Source organism: Callorhinus ursinus, unplaced genomic scaffold (genome assembly GCF_003265705.2).
Source record: "Callorhinus ursinus isolate GAN/ISIS: 27379988/994484 unplaced genomic scaffold, GSC_fseal_2.0 scaffold3, whole genome shotgun sequence".
NCBI classification, from domain to species: domain Eukaryota; kingdom Metazoa; phylum Chordata; class Mammalia; order Carnivora; family Otariidae; genus Callorhinus; species Callorhinus ursinus.
In genome coordinates, this window is record NW_027397065.1 from 91617 (window position 1) to 104086 (window position 12470).

General features: G+C 38.7%; 1 protein-coding gene across 1 annotated transcript in view; it reads left to right on the top strand.

Annotated features, from left to right (window-relative positions):
• The window catches only part of MSH3 (mutS homolog 3), an 80394-nt gene extending 69629 nt beyond the window's left edge, over window positions 1-10765 (top strand). Inside the window, exons 10-11 of the mRNA XM_025866714.2 lie at window positions 7005-7173; window positions 10025-10765. Of these exons, the coding sequence (XP_025722499.1) occupies window positions 7005-7173; window positions 10025-10133 (278 nt within the window). The 3' untranslated portion in view covers window positions 10134-10765. The remainder of the gene's footprint in view (window positions 1-7004; window positions 7174-10024) is intronic.
• The last annotated feature ends 1705 nt before the right edge of the window (window positions 10766-12470 follow it).

Sequence of the window (12470 nt, forward strand, 5' to 3'; positions counted from 1 at the left end):
TGGGTTAACCTGGTGATGGGTACTAAAGAGGGCATGTACTGAATGGAGCACTGGGTGTTATACGCAAACAATGAATCATGGAACATTACATCAAAAAAATTAATTTAAAAAAAAGAACTACCATAATTAGTACTACAGTGGAGACTAGGATATGATGACAAATTGAGCAGTTGTTCGTACTGAGGTATGTTAAGTTGTTCATAGCAATATAATATATAGCTATAAAATATATAGATATATTTTATAACATATATAAGAAGCATTTTATAGCTATGCATATGTATACATACTGTATTATATATATATAATATATATATAAACAAACAAAAAAAAGCCACCAGAAAAACGAATTTTAACTAAAGGGGTTTTGTGGTGTTAAAGGGCTTCCAGAAAAGGATAGAAGGAAGGATGGATGGATGGATGGATGACAAACGGACAGACGGATGAATGAAGTATTTTTTAGAAAGACCAGTATAGAGGCTAGATCATAGAAGAGAGGCTGGTTGTAGGTACATCAGTTAGAATCAAGCCAGGTGAAGTGGTAAAAGACTGGTTTTTTGTCTTAAGAATGAGAAGAGTTTGCCCTTTTGATTGCCTACTGCTGTTCACTTCACTTTTGGTCATGTGAGCATCAGAGAGTAATAAAAAATTACCCAAGTTAGCAGGTACTGGATTCTCCACGCTTCTTTCCTGGTCTCCTTCCACCCACCTCCTCACCTGTTCTTTATGTTCCTGGAGTTTTATTTGGAGGCAAAGGGATTGTTAGTGCTTTTTTTGTTGTTTTTTTAAATTTTATGTTTTGTTAATCACCATACATTACATCATTAGTTGTTGATGTAGTGTTCCGTGATTCATTGTTTGCGTATAACACCCAGTGCTCCATGCAGTACGTGCCCTCTTAACACCCATCACCAGGCTAACCCATCCCCCCACCCCCCTCCCCTCTAGAACCCTCAGTTTGTTTCTCAGAGTCCATAGTCTCTCATGGGTCGTCTCGTCTCTCCCTCCAATTCCGCCTCCTTCATTTTTCCCTTCGTACTATCTTCTTCTTTTTTTTTTTTTTTTAAACATATAATGTATTATTTGTTTCAGAGGTACAGGTCTGTTATTCAACAGTCAGACACAATTCACAGCGCTCACCATAGCACATACCCTCCCCAATGTCTATCACCCAGCCACCCCATCCCTCCCACCTCCCACCACTCCAGCAACCCTCAGTTTGTTTTCTGAGATTAACAATTCCTCATATCATGAGATCATATGATACATGTCTTTCTCTAGTTGACTTATTTCGTTCAGCATAATACCCTCCAGTTCCATCCATGTCGTTGCAAATGGCAAGATTTCATTCCTTTTGATGGCTGCATAATATTCCATTGTGTATATATACCACATCTTCCTTATCCATTCATCTGTCGATGGACATCTTGGTTCTTTCCATAGTTTGGCTGTTGTGGACATTGTTGCTATAAACATTGGGGTGCACATACCCCTTCGGATCACTACATTTGTATCTTCGGGGTAAATACCCAGTAGTGCAAGTGCAATTGCAATTGTCATTTGCAAATATCTTCTCCCATTCTGTCGGTTGTCTTTTGGCTTTGTTGACTGTTTCTTTTGCTGTGCAAAAGCTTTTCTCTGATGAAGCCCCAGTAGTTCATTTTTGCCCTTGCTTCCCTTGCCTCTGGCGATGTTTAGGAAGAAGTTGCTGCAGCTGAGGTTGAAGAGGTTGCTGCCTGTGTTCTCCTCTAGGATTTTTTTTCCCTGAATCATGTTTATTTTACCCCAGTTTAGACACTTAAAATTGCCACTGTCATCCTAGTGGTATTTTTTTTTAAATTTTATTATGTTATGTTAATCACCATACATTACATCATTAGTTTTTGATGTAGTGTTCCATGATTCCTTGTTTGCGTATAATACCCAGTGCTTCATTCAATACGTGCCCTCTTTATTTTTTATTATTTTTTATTATGTTATGTTAATCACCATACATTACATCATTAGTTTTTAATGTAGTGTTCCATGATTCATTGTTTGCGCATAACACCCAGTGTTCCGTGCAGAATGTGCCCTCCTTAATACCCACCATCAGGCCAACCCATCCCCCCACCCCCTCCCCTCTAGAACCCTAAGTTTGTTTTTCAGAGTCCATAGTCTCTCATGGGTCGTCTCCCCCTCCGATTCCCCCGCTTCATTTCCCCTCCTGCTATCATCTTCTATTTTTTTTTAACATATAATGTATTATTGCTTTCAGAGGTACAGGTCTGTGATTCAACAGTCTTACACAATTCACAGCTCTCACCATAGTACATACCCTCCCTCCCTGCCTATCACCCAGCCACCCCATCCCTCCCACCCCCCACCACTCCAGCAACCCTCAGTTTGTTTTCTGAGATTAAGAATTCCTCATATCAGTGAGATCATATGATACATGTCTTTTTCTGATGGACTTATTTCGCTCAGCATAATACCCTCCAGTTCCATCCATATGGTTGCAAATGGCAAGATTTCATTCCTTTTGACAGCTGCATAATATTCCAGTGTGTGTGTGTGTGTGTGTGTGTGTGTGTGTGTGTGTGTGTGTGTACCACGTCTTCTTTATCCATTCATCTGTTGATGGACATCTTGGCTCTTTACACAATTTGGCTATTGTGGACATTGCTGCTATAAACATTGGGGTGCATGTACCCCTTCAGATCACTACATTTGTATCTTTGGGGTGAATACCCAGGAGTGCAATTGCTGGATCATAGGGTAGCTCTATTTTCAACTTTTTGAGGAACCTCCATACTGTTTTCCAGAGTGGCTGCACCAGCTTGCATTCCCACCAACAGTGTAGGAGGGTTCCACTTTCTCCGCATCTCTGCCAACATCTGTCGTTTCCTGACTTGTTAATTTTAGCCATTCTGACTGGTGTGAGGTGATATCTCACTGAGGTTTTGATCTGGATTTCCCTGATGCCAAGTGATGCTGAGCACTTTTTCATGTGTCTGTTGGCCATTTGGATGTCTTCTTTGGAAAAATGTCTGTTCATGTCTTCTGCCCATTTCTTGATTGGATCATTTGTTCTTTGGGTGTTGAGTTTAACAAGTTCTTTATAAATTTTGGATGCTAGCCTTTTATCTGATATGTCATTTGCAGATATCTTCTCCCATTCTTTAGGTTGTCTTTCGGTTTTGTGGACTGTTTCTTTTGCTGTGCAAAAGCTTTTTATCTTGATGAAGTCCCAATAGTTCATTTTTGCCCTTGCTTCCCTTGCCTCTGGTAATGTTTCTAGGAAGAAGTTGCTGCGGCTTAGGTCGAAGAGGTTGCTGCCTGTGTTCTCCTTTAGGATTTTGATGGCCTCCTGTCTCGCATTTAGGTCTTTCAACCATTTTGAGTCTATTTTTGTGTGCAGTATAAGGATATTGTCCAAATTTCATTCTTCTGCATGTGGCTGTTCAATTTTCCCAACACCATTTGTTGAAGAGACTGTCTTTTTTCCATTGGATATTCTTTCCTGCTTTGTCAAAGATTAGTTGACCATAGAGTTGAGGGTCCATTTCTGGGCTCTCTATTCTCTTCCATTGATCTATGTGTCTTTGTGTGTGTTGTAAGGAAATGGTCCAGTTTCATTCTTCTGCATGTGGCTGTCCAATTTTCTCAACACCATTTGTTGAAGAGACTATCTTTTTTCCATTGGACATTCTTTCCTGCTTTGTCGAAGATTAGTTGACCATAGAGTTGAGGGTCCATTTCTGGGCTCTCTGTTCTGTTCCATTGATCTATGTGTCTGTTTTTGTGCCAGTACCATACTGTCTTGATGATGACAGCTTTGTAATAGAGCTTGAAGTCCAGAGTTGTGATGCCACCAGCTTTGCTTTTCTTTTTCAACATTCCTCTGGCTATTCAGGGTCTTTTCTGGTTCCATACAAATTTTAGGATTATTTGTTCCATTTCTTTGAAGAAAGTGGATGGTATTTTGATAGGGGTTGCATTAAATGTGTAGATTGCTCTAGGTAGCATTGGACATCTTCACAATATTTGTTCTTCCAATCCATGAGCATGGAACGTTTTTCCATTTCTTTGTGTCTTCCTCAGTTTCTTTCATGAGTATTTTATAGTTTTCTGAGTACAGATTCTTTGCCTCTTTGGTTAGATTTATTCCTAGATATATCATGGTTTTGGGTGCGATTGTAAATGGGATCGACTCCTTAATTTCTCTTCCTTCTGTCTTGGTGGTGGTATATAGGAATGCCACTGATTTCTGTGCATTGATTTTATATCCTGCCACTTTACTGAATTCCCGTATGAGTTCTAGCAGTTTTGGGGTGGAGTCTTTTGGGTTTTCCACATAAAGTATCATACCATCTGCAAAGTGTGAGAGTTTGATTCTTCTTTGCCAATTCGGATGCCTTTTATTTCTTTTTGTTGTCTGATTGCTGTGGCTAGGACTTCTAATACTATGTTGAATAGCAGTGGTGATAGTGGACATCCCTGCCGTGTTCCTGACCTTAGGGGGAAAGCTCTCAGTTTTTCCCCATTGAGAATGATATTCGCTGTGGGTTTTTCATAGATCGCTTTTATGATATTGAGATAGGTACCGTCTATCCCTATACTCTGAAGAGTTTTGATCAAGAAAGGATGCTGTACTTTGTCAAATGCTTTTTCTGCATCTGTTGAGAGGATCATATGGTTCTTGTACTTTCTTTTATTAATGTATTTTATCACATTGATTGATTTGCGGATGTTGAACCAACCTTGAGCCCAGGGATAAATCCCACTTGGTCGTCGTGAATAATCCTTTTAATGTACTGTTGGATCCTATTGGCTAGTATTTTGGTGAGAATTTTTGCGGTATTGTTACTGCTTTTAATGTGAGTTTTAGTCTGTATTCCTGAGAGTGGCAGCATTCTTTCCCCTTCCCATGTCCATCACCCAGCCTTAGAAAGATGTTATTTGTTGCTGAATTCTTGGAAGAGGTTAAAGAAAATTCCATTATCCTTTTTCTCGGTTATGCTTTTTCGTTTTTAGCTGATAAAAGAATAAAGCATACACATTTATCAAGTGACATAATGTATGAGAAAAAGCTCTTGATAAACTTTATAATACGTTTATTGGGATCTCAGAAATTACTAAAAATCTGGTTCATTTTGGGCATTTTTGCAACTCAGTGTAATTAGATTGAGTTTCATAATAAAAGCTGCAGAATCCTGAGGTGCTTTAGATTTATCAAAGATTAAACAGTATGCAGCTTTGTCTTCCTATTATTGTGCTTCATTATAACCCATATCTTTGGAAGTTTTTAGTTCATGTATGTATATTTGTATGGTAGTCTGGGTTCCCCAGGAAGCAGAGTCTGAGATTTTTGTGCCAGGCGTTGACTGAGAGTGCTGTCATGATCAACACTTGAGGACAGGCCTGGGTAGGATGGGACTGTGTTGTGGTCATAAGGCTTCAGCCAGCCCTACAGAGAGCTCTGAGATGTGCTTGGTCTTTCAGAGTTACCTCAACTTGGGGTGAGGGAGCCTGGCCTTTATACCCTTTATTAGTTAGCTGTTGTTGCATAATAGATTACCCCCAAATGTAGCTTAAAACAACAAACATTTATCATCTTATCATCTCTCTGGGTCAGGAATCTGGGGGCAGCTTAGATGGCCACTTTTACCTCAGGGTTTCTCCCAAGGCTACAGTAAAGGTTGGCTAGGTCAGTTGTCACTTCATGGTTTCACTGGGGGAATTTACTTCCCATACCTCTTACATGGTTGCTGGCAAGCTTTAGAATGTCTACTTCCAAGTTCACTCATGTGGCTGTTAGCCAGAGACATCAGTTTCTTTCCATGCGGGCTTCCTCATAGGGCAGGCCACAATATGGCAACTGGCTTCCTTCAGAGCAAGTAAGCAAAATGAAAGTGCCCAGGACAGAAGCCACAGTATTTTGTAATCTAATCTCAGAAGTGACCACACATCATTTTTGCCATATTTTATTTGTTAGAAGCAAGTCACTGTGTCCTGCCCACACTCAGGGCCAGAGAATGACACAAGGGCATCAACATCAGTAGGCAGGGATCTTTGTTGGCCATCTTAGAAGCTGCCTACCAACTCCTATAGCATCCGGTCACGGTGCAGGCTGCCCAAGACAGGACATGACCTCAGATGAAGCAGTTCTCTTCTTAAGCTGAGGTGACTCCTGAAGAGGGGATACAGCTGAGGATTGTGGATAGACAGCCTTCCTGACAGCTAAGGCAATAAACCCTTTAGGCCTAAATGGGAGCTAGGTGGAACTGAACAGCATCCACTTGAATATATATAACCCTTAGTTAACCCAGTATATTTAATAAACCAGAATTTCTCAATCTTGTTATTTAAACTGTGCAACATGTTATATTTCCTTAAGCATTTTTTGCTGTTGTTTTGGTTTTAGCATTCTTAGAAACACCTTTTATGTGTGTTACTTTACAGAGTATATTACATACAAGACTGTTCAGTGAGTACATTCACTGAAATAACACTTTTTTAGTCTGATTTTACAGGAAAAATTATATTGTACTGTGTATCAGAATCATTCCCTTTCTGATAATAGCAGTTCAGTTGAAATTTTTTAGCAAGCAGCATAAAACAAATCTTTACCTTGCACCGAGTCATTTTTAAAAACTTGTAGCTAGGGGCGTGTGACTCTTGATCTCAGGATTGTAAGTTTGAACCCCACGCTGGGTGTAGAGATTACTTAAAAACAAAATCTTAAAAAAAAAAAAAAAACCCTTTTAGGTGAGCTACAAGATCCTAAATGCAAGAGAATTTTCAAAACAGTATTTTCCCTTTTCCTAGATAATGTACAATTGATAAATGGAACTAAGAGGTGATTAGGAACAACATGTTTCTTTTTCAGATTGTAAATTTTAATTGCGTGAAGTTGTAAGAATTTATGTCTTATTTAATCTTCTACTTTGAACTTTCAGGCATGATTTCCTTTATCTCCTCTTTTTTATTTATTTATTTTTTAATTTTTTTTAATTTTATAGGTGAAGAACAAGAACCTGATTTTGTCACTTTTCTTTATCAAATAACCAGAGGAATTGCAGCAAGGAGTTATGGACTAAATGTGGCTAAACTAGCAGATGTTCCTGGAGAAATTTTAAAGAAAGCAGCTAGCAAGTCAAAAGAGTTAGAAGGATTAGTAAATACGAAGAGGTCAGAACGATTGTGTTGCATTTTTTGGTTGATAATGAAACCTTACAAGTTGTCCAAGGAAGAGGAGTATCCTGTAAATGAACGTCAGATTTACCTTTAAGCATTTCTTCAAATATTCTGAAACATGTAATTAAAATGAAAACAGATCTTTGAAAAGCTCATGTGAATTCAGTCCGCCTTCTCTACTCAGATCTTTATCTGTTAAGTTGCTAAATTGGTTTTTCAGTCATTTTTCTAAAGAACTAAGTTAACTCCTTACTGTGTGCCAACACATTATTTGCTTAAAGCATTCAGTTATATAACAAATTACTAAAAGAAACCATGACATTTAAAACCTTTAGAGTACTTCCTTTATTCATATATGCATTCAGAAAATAAGAATTCTGTCAGGACATGAATGAAAATAATAGTATTATATAACTATGTAATTGTGGTCAGTATCCCCCTGTCACTTCTTTTGCGGATTGTTTGTGACAAATGTTTCATTCTAAACTACCTGCGGGGCACCTGGGTAGATCAGTTGGTTGGGCATCCGATTCTTGATCTCAGCTCAGGGTCATGAATTCAAGCCCCATGTTGGGCTCCACACTGGGCATGGAGTCTACTTTAAAAAAAAAAAAAATAACAGCTTTATTGGGGTACCTGTGTGGCACAGTAAGTTAAACGTCCCACTCTTGGTGTCAGCTCAGATCATGATCTCAGGGTTGTAAGATTGAGCCCCCTCCCTGTTGGGCTCCACACTCAGTGAAGAGTCTACTTAAAGACTCTTTCTTCCTCTCCCTCTGCCCCTCCCCCCCCACTCTCTCTTGCTCTTTGTCTCAGAGATGAATAAATAAATCTTTAAACTGCCTTCTCTCTGTCACTTAGAATGCTTACATGAATGCATTCTATCTTTTACCCTTGATATCAAGCCAGTATGTAGTCAGTATATTAACTAATATTAATATATATCTGAGGTATACTTTGGAAGAAAGATATTCCTAGAAAAATACCATATTAAAAAATAATAAATTACAGCCTCTTTTCCCCCAAATACAAGATTATATGATAAAAGGACATAAGCTCCTCATCCATCTCTTGCCCCACTCCTGCACTACCTGGAAAGTCTGATATGCCTGGGGCAAGACATTACCACCTTGGTTGATAACCATGTGACCATGAGGGAACAGATTGTTAGTCAAATAGAAAATCTTGGCTGGGGGCACTTGGGTGGCTCAGTCGTTAAACGTCTGCCTTCGGCTCAGGAAAATCTTGGCTGGCCAGCATACTACAAGAAAAATTTTAGTCCTGGAAATCATTACCAAATTTAAATACTGAAATAGCAATACCTAATATTAGTTAAACAATTACCAACTTGTATACTGAAGTACAGTTGTGTAACCAACTTCATTTCTTCTCTCTTGTGGTTCTGCCTTGCCACAATACTTTGCAGTGGTAAATGGTGGTTGACCAGGTCCAAAGTGCTGGAATACAATAAATGGCATGACAGGTAGTGTCCTCTATTGGCATTCTCTTTTGGATCATTTCTACAATGCCAAATTAAAAAAGTAATTATTTATTATGAGAGTCCAAAGATAAGCCCTTAGTTCTCTGCAAAGTCCAAAGACAAACTTAAATCCTCTTTTGTTATCTTATTATTTTTCTTCTTCCCTAGAGAAACTAGAATAAAACTTAATTACAAAGGGATATATATATATGTGAGATGGCAATAAAATATGGTAGTTTATAATTATTGCTGCTATATAGCTTATATAATAGCAAGAGCAATAAAATTCACAGGTTATAATATTTTAACTCTTCCAACTACTGTGTGACATTTTGAAATCTGTAATCTTGACAAGACAGAATTGTCAAAAGAGGTTGCATTGGGTAGAATCTGATCATTTATTAGGACACTATATTCATTATTTTTACCTTTTTACTGAAAGTGCTATCACATCAGTTCCATTGGTGAGATCAAAGAAACCAAAGGGAACCCTGTACATTTATGGGTTTGTGGTAACAGCTAGTATTTCTTGAATGCCTGCTGTGCACAGAAACAAGTCTGTGCAGTCATTTGCAGCAACCTAGATAGGTGCCCAGTTACTATTCTCACTGCTTTACGTGTATTAACTCAATCTGTATGACAGCCTTGTGAGATATAGGGACTGGTGTTCTGCCCATATCGTAATTGGGGAAAATGAGGCCAAGCGAGGGCTGGAAATCGACCAGGAAGTCAGGGTCCCATAACTAGTCAGTGGTGGAACAGTAACTGGAATTCACCCTGGCTCCAGACCCTAAACACTTAACTGGTTGGTCTTCGACGGAAAGAATATGTCTATGTTGTGTTGGCATTCTGCTCTTTCATTAGCTAGCTGTACTATATTAAATCAGCTTTACTTTTCATCCTGTGAGCACACACAGCCTCTGGCCTGAGTTAGACGGGAACAAGTGGGGTTCTCCCCTCCTTGGAGGTAGTAGTGGCAATCAGCAGCCTCAGTCCTTGATTATAACAGCGTCACCCGAAGGCTGACGCTGGTACAATTTCCTAACCACAGAGCCCTGCCTGGTATTCAAATGTTATAGACCTTTTTTTTTTCTTTAAGATTTATTTATTAGAGAAAGAGCGCGCAAGCAGGAGGGGCAGAGGGAGAGAGAATCTCAAGCAGACTCTGCACCTAGCATGGAGCCCAACATGGGACTCGATCTCACAACCCTGAGATCATGACCCAAGTGGAAACCAAGAGTCAGATACTTAACCAACTGCACCACCCAGGCGCCCCTGTCATAGATCTTTTCTAGCTTTCAGCGAAATGTATTGTGCCCCAACAGTTTCATTTATAAAATAAATTGTATTTTATTTTCTCTCCAGGAAAAGGCTAAAGTGTTTTGCAAAGTTATGGATGATAAATGACGCAAAAGACCTACAGAAATGGAAAGACGAGTTTGAAATGGAAGAAATTCCAGGCTTCTCTTCTTGATTAAAATGAAGACTACATTTTTGGACAAAACATGGAGAATTAAAAATACCATCTGTACCAAACATCTCTCCAGTAACAGCCTATCTTTGTGTGATGTGAGCATAAAATCAGAACTATGGTATATTCCATTGGAAACAGGCCTTTTGTGTAGAAAGTCTATTCCACGTTCTTGTCATCCTAACTTATAAAAGTATAAACAGTTTTGAATATTAAGTCTTCTGTTATATAGTTAGAAAACTTCATGAATAGTAAGATTCACATAAAATCTGATCTCCTAAATGAAGCCTAACATAAACTTTTAGAGAATGATAGAAAAATTTAATTCATATTTTTATTTGTTCCAGTTCAGATTAATTTGCAACTGGGTGAGATGTCTAGCAGAAATACACCTTTTCATTTGAACTAATTTTATAATGCCACCAGTTTATTCACTATGAGTGTAAGAATTTTTGATGAGAAATAGAAAAAGATATCAAGCTTTTAGAAAGTAGAGCACGGAAGGAATAAGATCATATGAAATTTGAAAAGTTAAATACTCTCACAGTTTTAAGCAATTTAAAAATTATTGGATGAAATTATTTGTCATTCACTCAGGTAATAAACATTTAATGAATACTTGCTTGTATACTGAAGTACAGTTGTGTAACCAACTTCATTTCTTCTCTCTTGTGGTTCTGCCTTGCCACAATACTTTGCAGTGGTAAATGGTGGTTGACCAGGTCCAAAGTGCTGGAATACAATAAATGGCATGACAGTAAATAATGGCAGTAAATAATGATTTTTTTCGTTGTTGAATTTTGGGTTTTTCAACTATCTTGGCAGTTGCTACTTTTTAGGTTTAATTATGGAACCAAGGTTGCTGCTCCTAGCAAATACACAGAACTGAATTTTGGATCTTTCTGTTAATCAGTGTAGAAAATGTATGATCTCCCCGGTATCGAAGTATGTAGCTTTGTTGATAGTTAACAGCACTCGCTCCCTGCATGTTTAGGTAGACATGTGTTCATCTGTGTCCCTGAGGTTTTAACAGCACTTACAACCTGACTTCTCATAGCCCGTGTGGTTTTGTTTGTAAATCTGTGATCTTGCACAAAGGCTCTCCATCCTATTTCACACCCATTTGTTACTCCTGCTTGTTAAATGTCTTCCCCACATTTGACGGACATATTTCTAATTCCTTTAGTTTATTTCCTCCAGTGGTCCTAAGAGTGACGCCTTGACACAGGAGTCAGTATAACCTCCCCAAGTTGAAGGGTGGTTGGTTGCCGGACTTTTGAATTGCTCACACTGGAGCCCTTTGATTCCTAGCCTTTTTGCAGTTAAGAGTATGATACCACTTGATTGATTTCACAATCCCTTCAGAAGTACTAACACAGTAAAATCCTCAAGAATGTCTCAAAAGAGAGTTTGCTATTGGAATTTACTATCTAAATTTTAGAAAGAACAATACTTTTTAAATGGTGTTTTAATACTCTATATAATAATAAATGTTTTATATTCTTTCTAACAAGGTTTTAGAGGTAGTGCTGTCACCTTATGGCAGGCCAGTAGGAAAAGGAGATGAATTCAGGAATGTCATACCCTTGCCTGAAAGAGCTGCAGGGACCAGCCATCAGTGGTCATGTCCAAGGGGACATTTTGGGCCATCTCTGGCTTGGGCAGGCCAGCGTCAACATTTAAGCAGGTATGGGCTCCAGGAGCAGTGTGTCCAGGCAGTGGCAATACATATTGTCTGGCAAGTGACAATGTGGACTATTACAAGGTAAATCTTTAACACGAGGCAGGATATCAGCCAGCCAGCCAGTGTGCAAGAGGTCAGGCCTGGTTAGGAGGAAATGCATTTCCAAGTGAGGCCCCTTCCTGGCCAGATAGCTGAGACATTGAAGGAAAAGTTGTGACAGAGACCCAGTTAGGAAGATGGCACAAAGGCCATGAAGATTGGAAGGAAAAATGCAATTGATTGGGTACATACTGCAGATAACCAAACCATGGGGTACAATTCTAATGTCTTCCAGATACTAATTTCATTTCCTTTCAATATAGACCCAGAAGTAGAATTGCTGGAGCACATGGTAGTTCTGTTTTTAATATTTCGAGGAACTTCCATATTGTTTTGCATAATGGCTGTACTAATTTATATTCCTAGCAGTAGTGCACAAGATTTTCCACCATTCTCTACATCCTCACCAATGCTTGCTATCGCTTGTCTTTTTGATAATAACTATTCTAGCAGGTGTGAGGTGTTCTCCTATTGTGGTTTTGATTTGCATTTCCCTGGTGATTACAGTCAGCTTTAGAACATTATCATTACTCTAAAAAAGAAACCTGTACTTATTA